At 45.0% G+C, this 17287-nt stretch overlaps 1 protein-coding gene across 1 annotated transcript; it reads left to right on the plus strand.

Moving 5' to 3' along the window:
- Nucleotides 1-11891: 11891 nt before the first annotated feature.
- dtx3la (deltex E3 ubiquitin ligase 3L a) lies at nt 11892-15176 on the plus strand. The gene is made up of 5 exons (XM_029698832.1): nt 11892-12114; nt 12270-12352; nt 12460-12614; nt 14300-14511; nt 14838-15176. Exons 2-5 carry the CDS (start codon nt 12277-12279, stop codon nt 14905-14907), a joined length of 513 nt encoding a protein of 170 aa, XP_029554692.1. The 5' UTR covers nt 11892-12114; nt 12270-12276; the 3' UTR covers nt 14908-15176.
- The last annotated feature ends 2111 nt before the right edge of the window (nt 15177-17287 follow it).

Raw genomic sequence — 17287 nt, forward strand, 5'->3', positions numbered from 1 at the left:
CAATTTCCAAAGACAACTGAGCTAAAACAGATGAACATCTTCTCCCCTTGAAACACTTACACAACCACGAGAGTAATCAGGTGTTGGTCAAGAGATTAATTTGTTTTGTAAAGATTTTTAAAAAAGAATACATATAACCTCTACTTAACTAGGCAAGTCAGTTAAGAACAAATTCTTATTTGCAATGACGGCCTACCCCAGCCAAACAACACTAGGCCAATTGTGCGCTGCCCTACAGGACTCCCAATTACAGCCAGATGCGATACAGCCTGGATTCAAACCAGGGACTGAGATGCGGGAGCTGATGAAGATGATGTGTTCTTAGTCAATAAACCTGGCATAAAGGTAAATTAAGGTACTCACACTCAAAACCATGAATAGGAATAACCCAAGGAGGCCGAGATGCAAAAATTATAATATCATGAATTTAATCCATGCTCAAAAGAATACAAAAAGTGAAAGTACAAGGGGGGGTGGGGGGGGACAACTGCTGGTGCGTGTAGACAATACAACTTTATATCAGTCACAGCATGATTAGCCTTATGAAACTATCTGGCCACTGGTGATTTTTAGCAAGAAGTGGCCTCACCAGTGTCAGATATTTTCATGAGGCTAATCATGCCGTGACAGATCTTAAGTTCTGTGCCATTGACCGTGTTTGATGCCGCAATACGGATGAGCGCCTTCTTCAGTGCGAAGCCCGATGGATCTTCTACTTAAAAACTCCACATCCCCAAGGGCTTAATGAGGAATTGGACCTTGTATGTTTCCAGTAGTGTTGTCTACACGCACCAGTACCCCCCCCCCCCCCCCCCCCCCCCCCCGCTGCTCTCTGAGTATTTCATATCTATTGCTTCTGATATTGTTTTGTAACCCAGACTGTTGTCTCTTTCCAATTATATGTGACATTTGAATTGTCCATTTTTGATATTCATATATATTCCTTGTTAATATGCATTGACTCCCGATTAGCCAGTCTCTAATCAACTATCTGCTTGCAACTGTTGTGCCTGTTATGCACAGCAGGTGTGTCTTCATAAGTGTCTTCTTAATTTGTTTGTACAGCACTGAAGGCATAAGGCTGAAACGTATGCTTCGTTCCCTTTTTTTTTTAACTGAACAAAAATAAACAGTATCCTGGGCTTGGGAGGAGATCAAGGAGGAGAAGATATCCTGGACATGGGAAGAAATCATGGAGGGACACGAAAGTCTTCCTTGGAAGCAGACGCAAGGAGATAAGGGAGGTCAGCGACGACGCCAGGGTTCGCGGCCACAACGAAAGCCCAAAAAACAGCCCCAAACTTTTCTGGGGGTGGGGCACACGGGGTGGTCGGTGGAGCCGAGGAGTGAACCAGAGCTAGTCTGGGAGAAGATGGAGAAATTGGAGGAGAGTGAGCAGAGGGAAGAGCCAGAGACCACATGGGAGGAGATAGAGAGGTGGTCGGTCGACCCAAGAAGAGTACCAGAGCCCGCCTGGGATTCGATGGAACAGTGTGAGGAGGGATACCGGAGAATGGAGTTGGCTAGGAGTATGCGGCAGCGCAGGCGGGCTGAAGATCGGGTCATCAGTCCGGTGCCACCTGTGCCTGCTCCTCGCACTCGCCCTGAAGTGCGTGTCCCCAGTCCGGTATGTCCTGTGCCTTCTCCTCGCACTAGCCCTGAAGTGTGTGTCACCAGTCCGGTGCAACCTGTGCCGGCCCCACAAATCAGGCCTCCAGTGCGCCTCCCCAGTCCGGTACGTCCTGTGCCTGCTCCTCGCACTCACCCTGAAGTGCGTGTCCCCAGTCCGGTACGTCCTGCTCCTCGCACTCGCCCTGAAGTGTGTGTCACCAGTCCAGTACCACCTGTGCCGGCTCCATGCATCAGGCCTCCAGTGCGCCTCCATAGTCCGGTACGTCCTGTGCCTGCTCCTCGCACTCGCCCTGAAGTGCGTGTCAACAGTCCGGTGCCACCTGTACCAGCTCCACGCACTCGGCCTCCAATGCGCATTCACAGTCCAGAGCTTCCGGCGACGGTCCCCAGTCCAGAGCTACCGGCGACGGTCCCCAGTCCGGAGCCTCCGGCGACAGTCCCCAGTCCGGAACCTCCTGTGACGGTCCACAATCCGGAACCTCCTGCGACGGTCCACAGTCCGGAACCTCCAGCGACGGTCCACAGTCCGGAACCTCCAGCGACGGTCCACAGTCCGGGACCTTCTGCGACGGTCCACAGTCCGGAACCTCCAGCAACGGTCCACAGTCCGGAACCTCCTGCGACGGTCCACAGTCCGGGACCTCCTGCGACGGTCCACAGTCCGGGACCTCCTGCGACGGTCCACAGTCCGGGACCTCCTGCGACGGTCCACAGTCCGGGACCTCCTGCGACGGTCCACAGTCCGGGACCTCCTGCGACGGTCCGCAGTCCGGGACCTCCTGCGACATCCACAGTGCGGAACCTCCTGCGACGGTCCACGGTCTGGAACCTCCAGCTCCATGGCCGGAGCCTTCCCTGCGCCGATGCCCAGTCCGAGCACGGCGTCCAGTCCAGCTCCAAGCCAGAGTCTTCTTCTGCGCCGATGCCCAGTCCAGGCACGGCGTCCAGTCCAGCTCCATGGCAGGAGCCTTCCTCTGCGCCGGTGGCCAGTCCAGGCATGGCGTCCAGTCCCGCTCCATGGCCGGAGCCCTCCTTTGCGCCGGTGCCCAGTCCAGGCATGGCGTCCAGTCCAGCTCCAAGGTCGGAGCCTTCCTCTGCGACGGTGCCCAGTCCAGGCACGGTGTCCAGTCCCGCTCCATGGCTGGAGCCTTCTTCTGCGCCGGTTCCCAGTCCAGGCACGGCGTCCGGTCCAGCTCCATAGCCGGAGCCTTCTTCTGCGCTGGTTCCCAGATGTATGTCATCTGTAAATAGCCATTTGATTAGCTGTTAAGGAGTATTATGGCTTGGGGGAATAAGCTGTTAAGAAGCCTTTTGGACCTAGACTTGGCGTTTCGGTACCGCTTGCTGTTCGGTAGCAGAAAGAACAGTCTATGACTAGGGTGTCTGGAGTCTTTGCCAATTTTTAGGGCCCAGTAATGTACTGAGTCGTATGCACTACCCTCTGTAGTGCCTTGCGGTTGGAGTCTGAGCAGTTGCCATGCCAGGCAGTGATGCAACCAGTCAGGGTGCTCTCGATGGTACAGCTGTATAGTTTTTTGAGGATCTGAGGACCCATGCCAAATCTTTTCAGTCTCCTTAGGGGGAATAGGCGTTGTCGTGCCCTCTTCAAGACTGTCTTGGTATGTTTCGACCATGACAGTTCATTGGTGATGTGGACGCTAAGGAACTTGAAGCTCTCAACCTGCTCCACTACAGCCCCGTTGATGAGAATGGGGGTGTGCTCTGTCTTCCTTTTCCTGTAGTCCACAATCATCTCCTTTGTCTTGATCACGTTGAGGGAGAGGTTGTTATCCTGGCACTACACGGCCAGGTCTCTGACCTCCTCCCTATAAGCTGTCTCATTGTTTGTGATTAGGTCTACCAATGTTGTGTTGTAGGAAAACTTAATGATGGTGTTGGAGTAGTGCTTGGCCATGCAGGCATGGAGTACAGGAGGGGACTGAGCACACACCCCTCAGGGGCCCCCATGTTGAGGATCAGCATGGTGTGGCAGATAACTTGCTACCTACCCTTACCACCTGGGGGCAGCCCATCAGTATGTCCAGGATCCAGAGGGAGGTGTTTAGTCCCAGGGTCCTTAGCTTGGTGATGAGCATTGAGGGCACTATTATTATTATTATTATTATATATATATATATATATTTTACCTTTATTTAACTAGGCAAGTCAGTTAAGAACAAATTCTTATTTACAATGACAGCCTACCAGGGAAACAGTGGGTTAACTGCCTTGTTCAGGAGCAGAATGACAGATTTTTTACTTTGTCAGCTCAGGGATTCGATCCAGCAACCTTTCGGTTACTGACCAAATACTCTATTCCCTAGGCTACCTGCCACCCCACAATCATGTTGAACGCTGAGATGTAGTCAATGAATAGCATTCTCACGTAGGTGTTCCTTTTGTCCAGGTGGGAAAGGGCAGTGTGGAGTGCAATAGAGATTGCATCCTCTGTGGATCTGTTGGGGCGGTATGCAAATTGGAGTGGGTCTAGGGTTTCTGGGATAATGGTGTTGATGTGAGCCATGACCAGCCTTTCAAATCACTTCATAGCTACAGACACAGGGACTATGGTGGTCTGCTTGAAACATGTTGGTATTACAGACTCGCTCAGGGACAGGTTGAAAATGTCAGTGAAGACACCAGTTGGTCAGCACATGCTCTGAGTAACACATCCTGGTAATCCGTCAGGCCCTACGGCCTTGTGAATGTTGACCTGTTTAAAAGTCTTACTCACATCGGCCATGGAGAGCGTGATCACACAGTCGTCTGGAACAGCTGATTCTCTCTTGCATGCTTCGGTGTTGCTTGCCTCGAAGCGAGCATAGAAGTAATTTAGCTCATCTGTTAAGCTCGTGTCACTGGGCAGCTCGTGGCTTTGCTTCCTTTTGCAGTCCGCAATAGTTTGCAAACCCTGCCATATCTGACGAACGTCGGAGCTGGTGTAGTGCAATTCAATCTTAGTATCATTTACTTTTTTGAATTTTGAAGTAAATATAATGTTTTCCATATTTATGTGATTAAAAACTACTGCAATGTATAGGGGCAGTACACCAAAATTGGAAATATACTTAATAATTGTATTGACAAGAGTGATTCATCTATTGATCCTGAGAGACAATTACCAAAAATATGGCTTCATTTTCTTTATTGACATACCCCACAGCCAGCATTAGCATCGCTGCTAGTGAAACAATGAGAGTGGTAGGGCCTGTGGCAGGATGCTTCAAAAATCATACCCAAATCTTCAAAGTCACTTCAACCCAAATTATATAGCAACCAACATACCATAAGAAGATGTGTATATTTAATATTGGTGGGTATTATAGGAATTCTGGTATTAATATAACATTTTCAATAGGATAACTATTTTTCGGAGAAAACACACCAATACAGCACTATTTGTACAGTACATTCAGAGGGTATCTGGTTTCTGTATTACAGCTCTACCAAGTATTCATACCACTGACATAATTTTCTGAGCTGTTTTAACTGCAACTATGCATATATCTAAAGTAATTTCTATTTTGTACACGTCATACCCAGTTATAACCAGTTATAACCCTAGGTGAGTACATAAGGTGCTCCATCTCTGCAGGTATTTTTGTATTCATTAGGATACCCATTATTTGCTGCCATGACAGCAGCTACTGTACTCTTCCTGGGGTCCAAACAGGATTAAAGCAATTACTTTACAACAAAACGCAACAGCCTACATCCTTAATAGCACAATGCGTCATACGTGACATCATTACATTATTTCACTATTATTACACCTCTACAATATCAAATGTACAATACCACAATACAACAATATTATAATATATGTGTGTGTGTGTGTGTGTGTGTGTGTGTGTGTGTGTGTGTGTGTGTGTGTGTGTGTGTGTGTGTGTGTGTGTGTGTGTGTGTGTGTGTGTGTGTGTGTGTGTGTGTGTGTGTGTGTGTGTGTTAGAGTTTGTGTGTTAGAGTGTTTGTGGGATCTGTCTATCAGGTCAAAATCACTCCAACAGGTTCCCCTCCACCCTCTGGATTGAATAAATACTTGTTTATATTTGCCCTAGAATAACTACTCTCATAAAAAAAGGGTTACAAAAGGGTTCTTCGGCTGTCTGTGGAAAAGGTTCTTGTAACGCTTGGACGTCGTGGGTGTGGAGTCAGGCGCAGAAGGCAGAAAACGTTTGGTACAATACTTCTTTAATAAGTACCACAAAAGAGAATATGCCCAAAACAACAGGGCGTAACAAAACCCAAAGTCCAAAACACTACTCAAACACAGTGAAACTGAACGTAACAAGCCCACACACAGAACAGGTGGGGACACGGGCTTAAATAACACAACTAATCACTTAATTAACACAGGTGCAACTAATAAAGGCATAACCAACAGAAAAAGGAAAAAGGGATCGGTGGCAGCTAGTAGGCCGGTGACAATGACCGCCGAGCGCCACCCGAACAGAGGAGTCACCCTCGATAGGAGTCGTGACAGTTCTACATGGAACCTAAAAGGGTTCTTCAAAGGGACACCCAAAGAACTCTTTTAGGTTCTAGATAGCACCTTTTATCTAAGAGTGTACTTTTCTAAGAGTCTACTTTTCAGAGAATGTACAACTGTGTAGAGCATATCTGAGTTCTGTATTGCAGTTCTATGAAGTATTTATACTATTGGCAGACTTTGTATACCATTGGCAGACTTGTATAGATACACAAAAATACGGTAATTTTGGTTATGTACACAGTCTTATGATACGTGGTATAGAAAAGTACAATCTTAGGTGAGTACATGGGAAGCTATATCTCTGCAGGTGATCTGTCTATCTGGTCAAAATCACTGATACAGGTCCCGCTCCACCTCTGGTGGTGTGGATAACTTGTTATCCAGAGAAACCTAGATTCAAATAAAGGTCATATATTTTAAATTACTATAGGCAGGATTAGGTGTTTTTGGCTGGGGTCAAAATGACCCCAAAATACTTAAATTGTTTAGTTCATGTGGATACAGAAACACAAAACAATGGCTTAGATCTAAGTAATTACCTGTGTCATAGGCTATCTTAGTATGTGAGCTTATTGCTCCCCTTTATAGACTACTCTGGTGGCAGCAGTGGCCTTATTGTCTCACAGATTAACCTAAACCATGCCCTCAGTTTAACCCAGGTGCCTGCCTGCCTGTCAATGCAGCAGAGAACACTAGGGCGTTATGGACAGATACAGCCAAAGACAGTCTTCATCCCAACTGGAATCCTACTCTCTATATAGTGCACTACTTTTGACCAGATCCTTATGGGTCCTGGTCAAAAGTAACGCACTACATAGGAAACAGGGTGCCATTTGGGACATATTCAAGATAAAGACACATCCTGAGTCAGAGTTGGAGGAGCAAATTGGTGCTCCCGCCTTCCGGGCCAGTAAGTGTACCAGGTGGTTATAAATAGACCATTGAAAAACAGACATTAGATCAGACAGCCTCTCTGAGAGATTGGAGGTTGTCGGCAGGACCCAGGGCCACTGTACCGGTGTTAGTCAGTTGTGCTGCTGTGCACACAAGCATGTTCTCTTCTCTGTTGTTGGACTCTTAAAATGCTGCAGAGATTGTAACATGGAGGTCAAAAGTACACTCTTAGAAAAAAGGTGCTATCTAGAACCTAAAAGGGTCCTTTAGCTGTCCCAATAAGATAACCCTTTGAAGAACCCGTTTTGGTTCCAGGTAGAACCATTTTGGGTTTTATGTGGAACCCTCTGTGGAAAGGATTAGCCTATGGGGACAACTGAAGAACCCTTTTTTCTAAGAGTGTAGCTAAAACAGAAAGATTTTGAATGTATTAATTTTCCCTCTCTCCATCTCTCTCCTCTGAGTATCTTTAGGGTATTCTTTTGTTGATTAGACTCAGTCTGGGTAGAGATAATCATGAATCACATTCATTTCTTCCAAATGTTAATGAGACCTGTGTAGAATCAGCACTGGCATAATGACGTGGGTGCTCATGCATGAGTATATTTTTGTATTGTTGTGTGTTTTGTCAACGTATTCTATCTCCAGATTTAGTTGTATGTTTGAGTGTGTCTCTAGCAGTACAGTGGCATCAGTCTCACCCCTGGGCTAAGAAGCAGGGTTACTAAAGGGTTTGACATTCCACAAAACAGAATGTATTTTCACCTAGGCCTTAAAATGTTCTAACCCCTGAGTAACAGTATGGATAGCCCTAAGGTAGGTAGCTAGGAAACTCAATTGATGAGAAGGAGATCCCCAAAGACTATAGCTCACCAATGATCCCTGAGGCTGTGTCCCAAATAGCACCCTATTCCTTATATACAGCACTATTTCTAACCCAAGCCCTATGGGTCCTGGTCAAAAGCAGTGCACTATACTGGGGTTAGGGTGGGACATAGATATACAGTGATGTATTTTCTAGCCTTAATATATTCTAATGTATTATTTACATAATCTGCAACCCTGATCAAGGGAGATTAAAGCCTTGTTTACAATTTGCTCTAAAATGTGAGTTTCTTGATCCAATCATTATAATCCAATCACTATCTGATAAAGGTCTGTCGCTTCTAAACATTGTAATAAAATGTCTGTCACGTTCGTTGTACGAAGGAGACCAAGGCGCAGCGTGTGTATCGTTCCACATTTTATTTTAACTGTGAAACTATGCAAGAAATACAAATAAACTACTAAACAAAACAAACCGTGACGAAGAGGTGCAACATACACTAACTCAAAATATAATCTCCCACAAACCCAGGTGGGAAAAACAACTACTTAAATATGATCCCCAATTAGAGACAACGATGACCAGCTGCCTCTAATTGGAGATCATCCCAAAACAAACCAACATAGACAAACAGAAACTAGAACCACACAACAGAACATTTAAACTAGACAAAACCCCCCAAAACCCCCACGCCCTGACCTACTCTACCATAGAAAATAAAAGCTTTCTGTGGTCAGGACGTGACAGTACCCCCCCCCCCCCCCCCCCCCCCCCCCCCCCTCCAAAGGTGCGGACTCCGAACGCAAAACCTGAAAGAACAAAAAAAACAGGGAGGGTTAGGGTGGGTGTCTAATGTCGGTGGCGGCTCTGGTGCGGGACGAAGAACCCTCTCATCCTGCTTATCCTCCAGCATAAGAGGCGGCTCCGGTTCGGGGCGTAGCCCCCGATCCGCCAGCTGATCCCTCCGCTTTTGTGTCACCGGACCGTGGATCATTGCCGGAGGCTCTGAACTGGTAACCGCCGCTGGAGGCTCCAAACTGGTAACCGCTGGAGGCTCCGGACTGCCGCTGGAGACTCCGGACCGCCGCTGGAGACTCCGGACTGGGGGATGTCGCTGGAGGCTCTGGACTGGGGGACGTCGCTGGAGGCTCGGACTGGGGGACGTCGCTGGAGGCTCCGTGCCATGGATCATCACTACAGGTTCCGCGCCATGGATCGTCACTGGAGGCTTCGTGCCATGGATTATCACTGGAGGCTCCGGGCCATGGATTATCACTGGAGGCTTCGTGCCATGGATCATCACTGGAGGCTTCGTACGTGGAGCCGGAACAGGTCTCACCGGACTGAGGAGATGTACTGGAAGCCTGGTGCGGGGAGCTGCCACAACGCATCCTGGCTGGATACCCACTTTAGCTTGGTGAGTGTGGAGAGCTGGCACGGGACGCACTGGGCTATGAAGGCACACTGGAGGCATAGTGCGTAGAGCCAGCGCAGGACACACTGGACCGTGGAGGCGCACCGGAGGTCTAGAGCACAGTGCTGGCACAACTCGTCCTGGCTGGATCCCTCCGTAGCCCGACAAATGCGGGGAGCTGGGGGGGCTGCCTCTCGTGCTTGCCTCGTGGTTGGTATAGTTCCTCGTATCGTCGCCATTCTGCTCTCACTGCTTCCAACTCCTCCTTCGGACGACGATACTCCCCAGCCTGCCTCTAGGGTCCTTTCCCGTCCAGGATTTCCTCCCATGTCCAACTCGTCTTCCCCGTAAACGCACGCTGCTTGGTCTTTTTGTGGTGGGAGATTCTGTCACGTTCGTTGTACGAAGGTGACCAAGGCGCAGCGTGTGTATCGTTCCACATTTTATTTTAACTGTGAAACTATGCAACAAATACAAATAAACTACTAAACAAAACAACAAACCGTGACGAAGAGGTGCAACATACACTAACTCAAAATATAATCTCCCACAAACCCAGGTGGGAAAAACAACTACTTAAATATGATCCCCAATTAGAGACAACGATGACCAGCTGCCTCTAATTGGAGATCATCCCCCCAAAAAACATAGAAAAACGGAAACTAGAACCACACAATATAAAAAATGTAAACTACACAAAACCCCCTGTCACGCCCTGACCTACTCTACCATAGAAAATAAAAGCTTTCTATGGTCAGGACGTGACAGTCTCTCTCTGTCCACTGTGTCTGCATTGTGACCAGATTAGCTGGTGCCTCCCTGGTATGCAAATTATTTGACAGATATTCTTTCCAAAAAAATCGGAATTTATTTTAAGATAATTACAAATGCCAAAAGTCAATGGTGCTACCTGTCAATGATTTTAGAGGCCGTTATGATGATGATTTTAATGGTTTGAGAAACCAGATCTGTTTACACTTGATTATATACAGTATATGTTTTAAAGTAATAACAAAAACAACTCCACTTTGTTCATGACAGCCAATAGAAGCTCATCATAACACACCCCTTCTTACACAGAGGGTCAAAGATCATACCCAAAAGACATGTTAACCTCCACTGTTATTGGTAATGGTCAAAGGTTAGCATGTCTTGGGGGTATGATATTTGACCCTCTGTAGAACCACACAACATAAAACTGTATGCATACAGTTTGAAACAAAGGGAGTAGCAAGAGAGAGAGAGTGAGAAGGAGAAAGAGAAAGAGAAGACAAAAAATATTTTAAAAATGTTGACATAGAAAGTGAAAGTAACAAAAAGGCTGAGCAGAGTGGGGGCAAAGGAATCTCCTTAAGGAGCATTAAAGGCGCTGAAAGCATCACCACCCAGACAACAAAACTATTCCTGTTGATCCAGGTCGGTAGCGAACTAGTCCTATAGAACTATAGAGCCCCTCTCCCCGTCTCCCACTCAGAGCTGTGGACTTAAAGGCAGCTGAGGGCAGAGAAAATTCCAATCTCTCTTCATCATTCGACCATTCCTCCTATGCACTTATTATTGTTCCATAGGACTTGACTTATAGCCCAGGGATACAACTCCAGTTATTATTTGTGTCAACACTTGCACCAAAGTATAGACGAGAACGAAACACTGCCCAAAAGAAAACATGTACTATTGTGTAAAAAAGTAATCTGCATTTAAAATCTGCAATATTACAGGTAGAGGTATACAAAATAAATACACTGGCAAAAGAAAGCAACATAAAAATGTAAATATACACTATTCTGTCTTCATTGGAGCAGTAGTGTGTGCTTGTCAGGATGTTAGTTTGTCTGTCAGTGGGTGTGAGACAATACCATTTTGTAATAGTGTGTCAGAATGTCTAATTACGAAAGTACTGTATACTGTCTATCAGTCAGTCAGTGACTACGCATATCTTCACTTATGGAGCTAATGTGCATCTTAACAACATCTCCATTGAAGGTTGCTCATAACCCCATTCACCAAACATTTAAAGGAAACATTTAAACAACACTGTAATTTCAACCAGTGCATGATACTAACTGACATGGTAATCTATGTCCCCATCACACTTACTCCTAAAACACAATAGGACCAGTCTGCCACACCCAGTGACCCACAACACCTGTATCATGCATGACTTGACCTGTCTGGGGAGTTTGGAGCGGTCTGAAAGAGTTTTGGTCTATGTTGACATCTACTTGAAGTCACTGTACTGATGGAAAGTCCCATTTCCTGGTGTAATAGCCATTCATTTATCAGTCGAATTAAATTGTCAATGCCACCAAAACACCCGTAAACACATTTTGAGAAATGGCATTGGAAAAAGTGTAGCCTGGTCATTGATGACTCAGTTGACAACTCAAGGAACACAAGAGCTCAAGAACATTGTTATTCATCACCTTTGTTACAATCTACTGTAGATTAAGGCATTTAAGGCATCGACACCAACCCATCTAAATGTGATTAAGAAGGAACCAACAATAAACCACATGATAATGTCTACTTTCTGCCACGCCTCCTTTCGTTGTGAGGCTGAACAAGGAAGAACCTCAACCCCTTTGCATATACTTGCCAAAAGTACCTCCCGCCACACCCACCCACACACACATGACAGGACTGCCAGCATTATTGTCAAAAATATTTGACCGCAGCATAATACTCAGGTGACGGCTTGGTAGAGGAAACAGAGTTACTCAGACCCAGTCCCAGACCGTAATGGTTAGTATTGGGACGAGCTGAATGAACGTGGTCTAAGCTACAGGACCAGAGGAGGAAATAAGTCCCTTGAAGAGAGACCCCAGGAGTAACAAGGCTGTGGAGACCGTCACACAGGTGAGTGTATGGGACTAAGTTTAATACATCTTGGCAATGGCCAATCATCAGACTTGCTTATGTTTTCACAGTTTAATACTACAATGTCTTCATTGAAATAGTTTAAAATCCTCTCTTACTGAAAGGTACATTGTCTTATTTCTCTCCCCACACAGCCCTGCTATGGGTGCTCAACAAGATAAAATGTACTGCACCAGGTACTTGGATGGACAGGGACCCCCAGCACTGATAGACCAAGGTACACTACCTGGATATTCTTTCTCTCTCTCGCTCATCCCTTTCTTTGTCTCTCTAATGCTTAAGATTGAACTCTGACCCTACCTGGTTGTGTGTGTCTGCCCCCAGCTAATGGGGATGTGAAGGGGAGCTATGCTGAGGTGTCAGAGGGCAGCCAGCCGGAGGGACAGATGACATGGGTCATTCTACACAGAGACCTCCCTGGATACCCAGGGGACAACACCATACAGATCAATTATGTTTTTGCAGATGGAATACAAACAGTAAGTTAGGGTTAAAACAAAAGGCTTCAGTATTTAGCATGTAGTTATTATACAGAATAGCATACATCATATAGCCTGGTCCCAGATCTGTTTGTACTCTTGCCAACTCCATTGCTGTCTTTGTCAAGCCAAACATGACAATGAGTGACTGGAGGAGTTGGCATGATAGCTCAAATTTCAAATTCAAGTTTGAAGTGTATTTGCCATGTGTTGGATATTTTACATTTTAGTCATTTAGCAGACGCTCTTATCCAGAGCGACTTACAGTAGTGAATACATACATTTCATATTTTTTATATTTTTTTTCCCCATACTGGTCCCCCGTGGGAATCAAACCCACAACCCTGGTGTTGCAAACACCATGCTCTGCCAACTGAGCCACACGGGACCTTTACTCCCTTACTCACTCATACTGTTCTATTCTAAGTGTGTTCCACTTCTGAGTGTTCTGAGGAAAGAAAGGGAAGCACATTCTACAGGTGCTTACAGAGTCTGGTGACATTCCGTCGTGTTGATGTGATGATGTGGTAAATCAGGTTAGGCTAGTCGCTAGTCATTGAGATGTTGCATACCACCGGGGAGGAAACACAGAATGGGTGATGTAATGCAATCACTACAAGTCAGCAACTAGCATGAAGGAAACCAAATATCTTTGAATGTATTCAGAACAGGTGCACCCCACTGGACAAAAACTGGCTGAATCAGCATTCTTTCCTTGTCATTTCAACAAAAAAGTAAATGTGATGATGTTGAATCAACCCAACTTTTAACCTAAATTTTAACCCAACTTTTAACCTTAATCCAATGTCATGGTGACATTTTTTATTGATTTCAAGTTGAATTTACATTAGTTTATAATGAAAAGGAACAAACACGACCGGTTACCCGGCTTTAACTTTACCACTAATAAAAAGGAAAACATCAAACAGACAGGAGTGTACATCAAACAGACAGTCATCCATGGCAGCTATTTGCTAGACTTTTGGGGGTCCTAAGTAACATTTTGTTGGGACCACCTACCTTTTGGCAATGCGTTTTAGTGGCCCACCTATTGATGGCGGAGAGACAAAATTGAAGTTTTAAAGTTATTTTCTACACATTTTGTCTTGGGGCGTAGAGAAAATGTTGCAGTTTTTAAGCAAGTTTGCTGCAATTCTATACATTTTGCCATGACTTAAGCCAGCCTTTTTTTTGGCAGGGGGGATTGCATCAGCAGTCACTCAATTAGCCCATGTCAGCTAAAATTATTTAGATTGGTAAGTCTACACTCTTAAAAAAAGGTTTCCTAAAGGGTTCTTCGGCTGTCCCCATAGGGAAACCCTTTTTGATCCCAGGTAGAACCATTTTGGGTTCCATGTAAAACCCTCTGTGGAAAGGGTTCTACATTGAACCTAAACGATTTTACCTGGAACCAAAAGCATTCTACATGGAACCAAAAAGGGTTCTTCAAACTGTTCTCCTATAGGGACAGCCGAAGAACACTTTTAGGTTCTAGATAACCCCTTTTTTTCTAAGAGTGGGGCCCATTGATCATCAGCTATCATACTAAAAACTGCAAACATTTGCCTCCAACCTATGGCAAAATGTGTAGATTTGCAGGAAACATGCCGCAAAAATTGAAGTTTTAGAGTTATTTCACAGATCCATGTTTATTTTGGATTAATTCAGATATTCTGATTTTACAGGACAAACATCCCAATCCAGGGCAGACGTTTTTGGGAATGAGGACATTGGCGTATTTGCCCGACAACCGCGATGGAAGGAGGATCCTGGGGCTATTGAATAAGGCCTTCTGCCAGAGACTGGTCTTTACTGTAGCAACCAATGAGAATGGAGAGGATATGGTCACATGGGCGGATATACCCCATAAAACAACCCCTGATGCAGGAAAAGACAGGTTAGTGCTGGATGTGTGTACTACAGAGCAATAGAAAAAGGTAAAGTTCCCATGTTAGTGGACTCTGCATTCACGGTAAACCCTCAATGCATTTTGTCTCAATCGGAAATTACCTTTACATTTAAATCGTGCTATAACACTGAACTTTGGCGATACAGATTGAATCAAGCCCTAAATTATTTATCTTTTAAATACTCACATTAGGTCTATTATGTCTGTAAATCTATGTAATCTGTCTGACCCAGTGTTTCATCTATATTATCTCTGCATCTGTACACACAATTTCCTTTAGTCATAGATATTCATTTGTTTTTCTGATAATTCAGTGACAGCTATCCAGACCCAGACTACCTGAAGACAGCGAGGAAAATACTGAAAGACAAAGGCATCGAATGAGAGGCGACTAAGATCCAATCAACATCAGTTATCAACACTGTCAACGTCAACAGTAATGTCTGAAAGGTGCTGAATGCTCTGTCGTAGCCTACAGGTCCTAGTGTACAATTATTTTAGACCTCTACAGCAGGATTACATACAAGTTTATTAGCTGCTGTAATGTATCGTGTCGGTTTTGTTTCTTGAAAGCTTTGATAATATATTAGTATTTTAGATTACAGGGTCCTGATGCGCAGAATGTACAATAAACAGCTGTTTGCTGTACACTCCCTCTTGTGGTTGTTTATGTCTCTACACTCACTGTGTTTCCCTCCAAAACCAGCTCATAGGCACCTTGTTCCCTATGTAGTGCACTACTTTTGACCAGGGTTGTGTCCCAAATGGCACTCTATTCCCTATATACTGACTACTTCTATTGAATTGGAGATGTGCTCTTCAGGATACAGTAGTCTGACATATGTCAGTGGTTCCATAAAAATAACAGCATTCATTTGAAAACTAAGGTTTGTCACATATCCACACACCAGCCTCTCCAAACCACACAAATGACTTTTAAGCACAGGATGCTTCCCAACCTTTGTCTACCTCGCTGCAACAACACCATAAGCCCTAGCCCCTTTTCCTGAGAAAAAAGTTTACCCTTATAGTTATTATTTTTCTTATCTCCTTCCTTCCTTCCTGCTGGCCTAGCGTGTTATTGGTCCAGATTGCCGAGTGTGAACTTTCCCAGGGTGACGGCAAGGCCGCCTGTTCTTTTCAAACTGAATTACAGCCTGGGCTTCATACAGACAATAAAGTCTAATCTCATTGGCTGGTCCCATTAGGGAGGTGTCTGTCATCCAGGGGCGCCTCTTAAACCACTTTCTCCTGGACGTTTCACAGTAGAGTCATCCGTCCCAACTGTCAGGGTCTGGAGCTGGAGCGGCAGCCACAGCCACCGCAACGACAGCTATCAAATCTGTCTCACTGAGGCACTCAAGTCCCCCCTCCCATCCACCTCGCAGGCTCGTATCCTCCAGCACATTCTGGCCCCCATCGTCGCCACTTCCCCTGTCATCAGAAGCCTCCTATCTCTGTCTTTCTTAGAAAGACCCATGAGGAAAAGAGATGACTTGATTCTCAGTGTGTGCATGTGTTTGTCAGATTGAGAGAGAGAGAGAGAGTGAGAGTGAGTGAGAAAATGTGAGTGATCGTGTCTCTGTCTCTGTTAGCAGTGTTTTGTATTACCCTTTGTGACGCAGACAGCCCTGTGTGTAGTTAGTCTTAACTTCGTCCAACTGTATACATACTGTACTTCTCAAGGCAAAGTCAATGAAGGTTAGATATGGTCAGAAATCATTGAGAAATAATGACTACCCCTTAGACCAAAGCCAAAAAACACTTTTTTATCAGCCATAGAAAGCTTGAATTCTCAGCAGAAATATTTTCTCTCTCCCTTTATTCCTCCTCTTTCTCTTCCTATCCTCTTTCTGGATGAGTCCCAAATGGCACCATATTCCCTCTCTCCCCTACCTAGTGCACTACCTTTGACCAGAGCCCTATGGGCCCGATTCAGACCAGAGTTAAGCTGTCATAAGTGGAACATAATTCCCTTTTTATGCACTTTTCTCTCTATGCGTGTTCTGACCAACTTATTAGTTTGGCGGGGAGAGAAAGTAAATTAAGGTGACTTTCACTTAATTCCCTAATAATTCCTCCACCTTTACGCGCAAGGAAACTATGAATAAGGTCTAGCGAACCTTCCAGTTCCAAGTGGGAAAAACATGTCATTATTTTTGGGGGATAGAAATAACACCATTCTCTATACACTGCAATTTACAACTTGATAAACACTATTGACAAGAGCTAGGTACATTAGTAATCCATTTGGACAAAGGAATTGTAAATATAAATGAATCTTGTTTTAGATATGTTTTACCTTATAATCGCTGGAGACATATGGCAGCAAACTGAAGCATATCAACATATAAAGTTTCCCACTGTAAAGTTGATGGAAAACTGTGCCATTATGCAACATTACATTTGCACTGCCTTTTAAACATGCAGGGATGGGCACTCCCAAATGTCTTAATTATAAGCTACCCTGACTTTCTCTGTCTCCTATTTCTATCATGTTAAATATTTGCCACTATCAGTATCGACTGTCAGTAGGCCTAATAACTACACATATTCAACTGCCAATTTACTGTATGTTCCCTTCAGTTGGTTTAGCCACATTATCATTCCATTTCCTTCCATTCTTTCATTTATCTTAATTTGCTTCCTCCTGGCTGTTGCTGAGGATCATAAGTAACAGTGGATAATATTTTTCTTTAAAGACGTAGGCTAATTAAATCGTTATGGAGCGGAGTGCAGACCAAGCCATGGCACAAAACTTTGG

Source organism: Salmo trutta, chromosome 2 (assembly GCF_901001165.1).
Source record: "Salmo trutta chromosome 2, fSalTru1.1, whole genome shotgun sequence".
NCBI lineage: Eukaryota > Metazoa > Chordata > Actinopteri > Salmoniformes > Salmonidae > Salmo > Salmo trutta.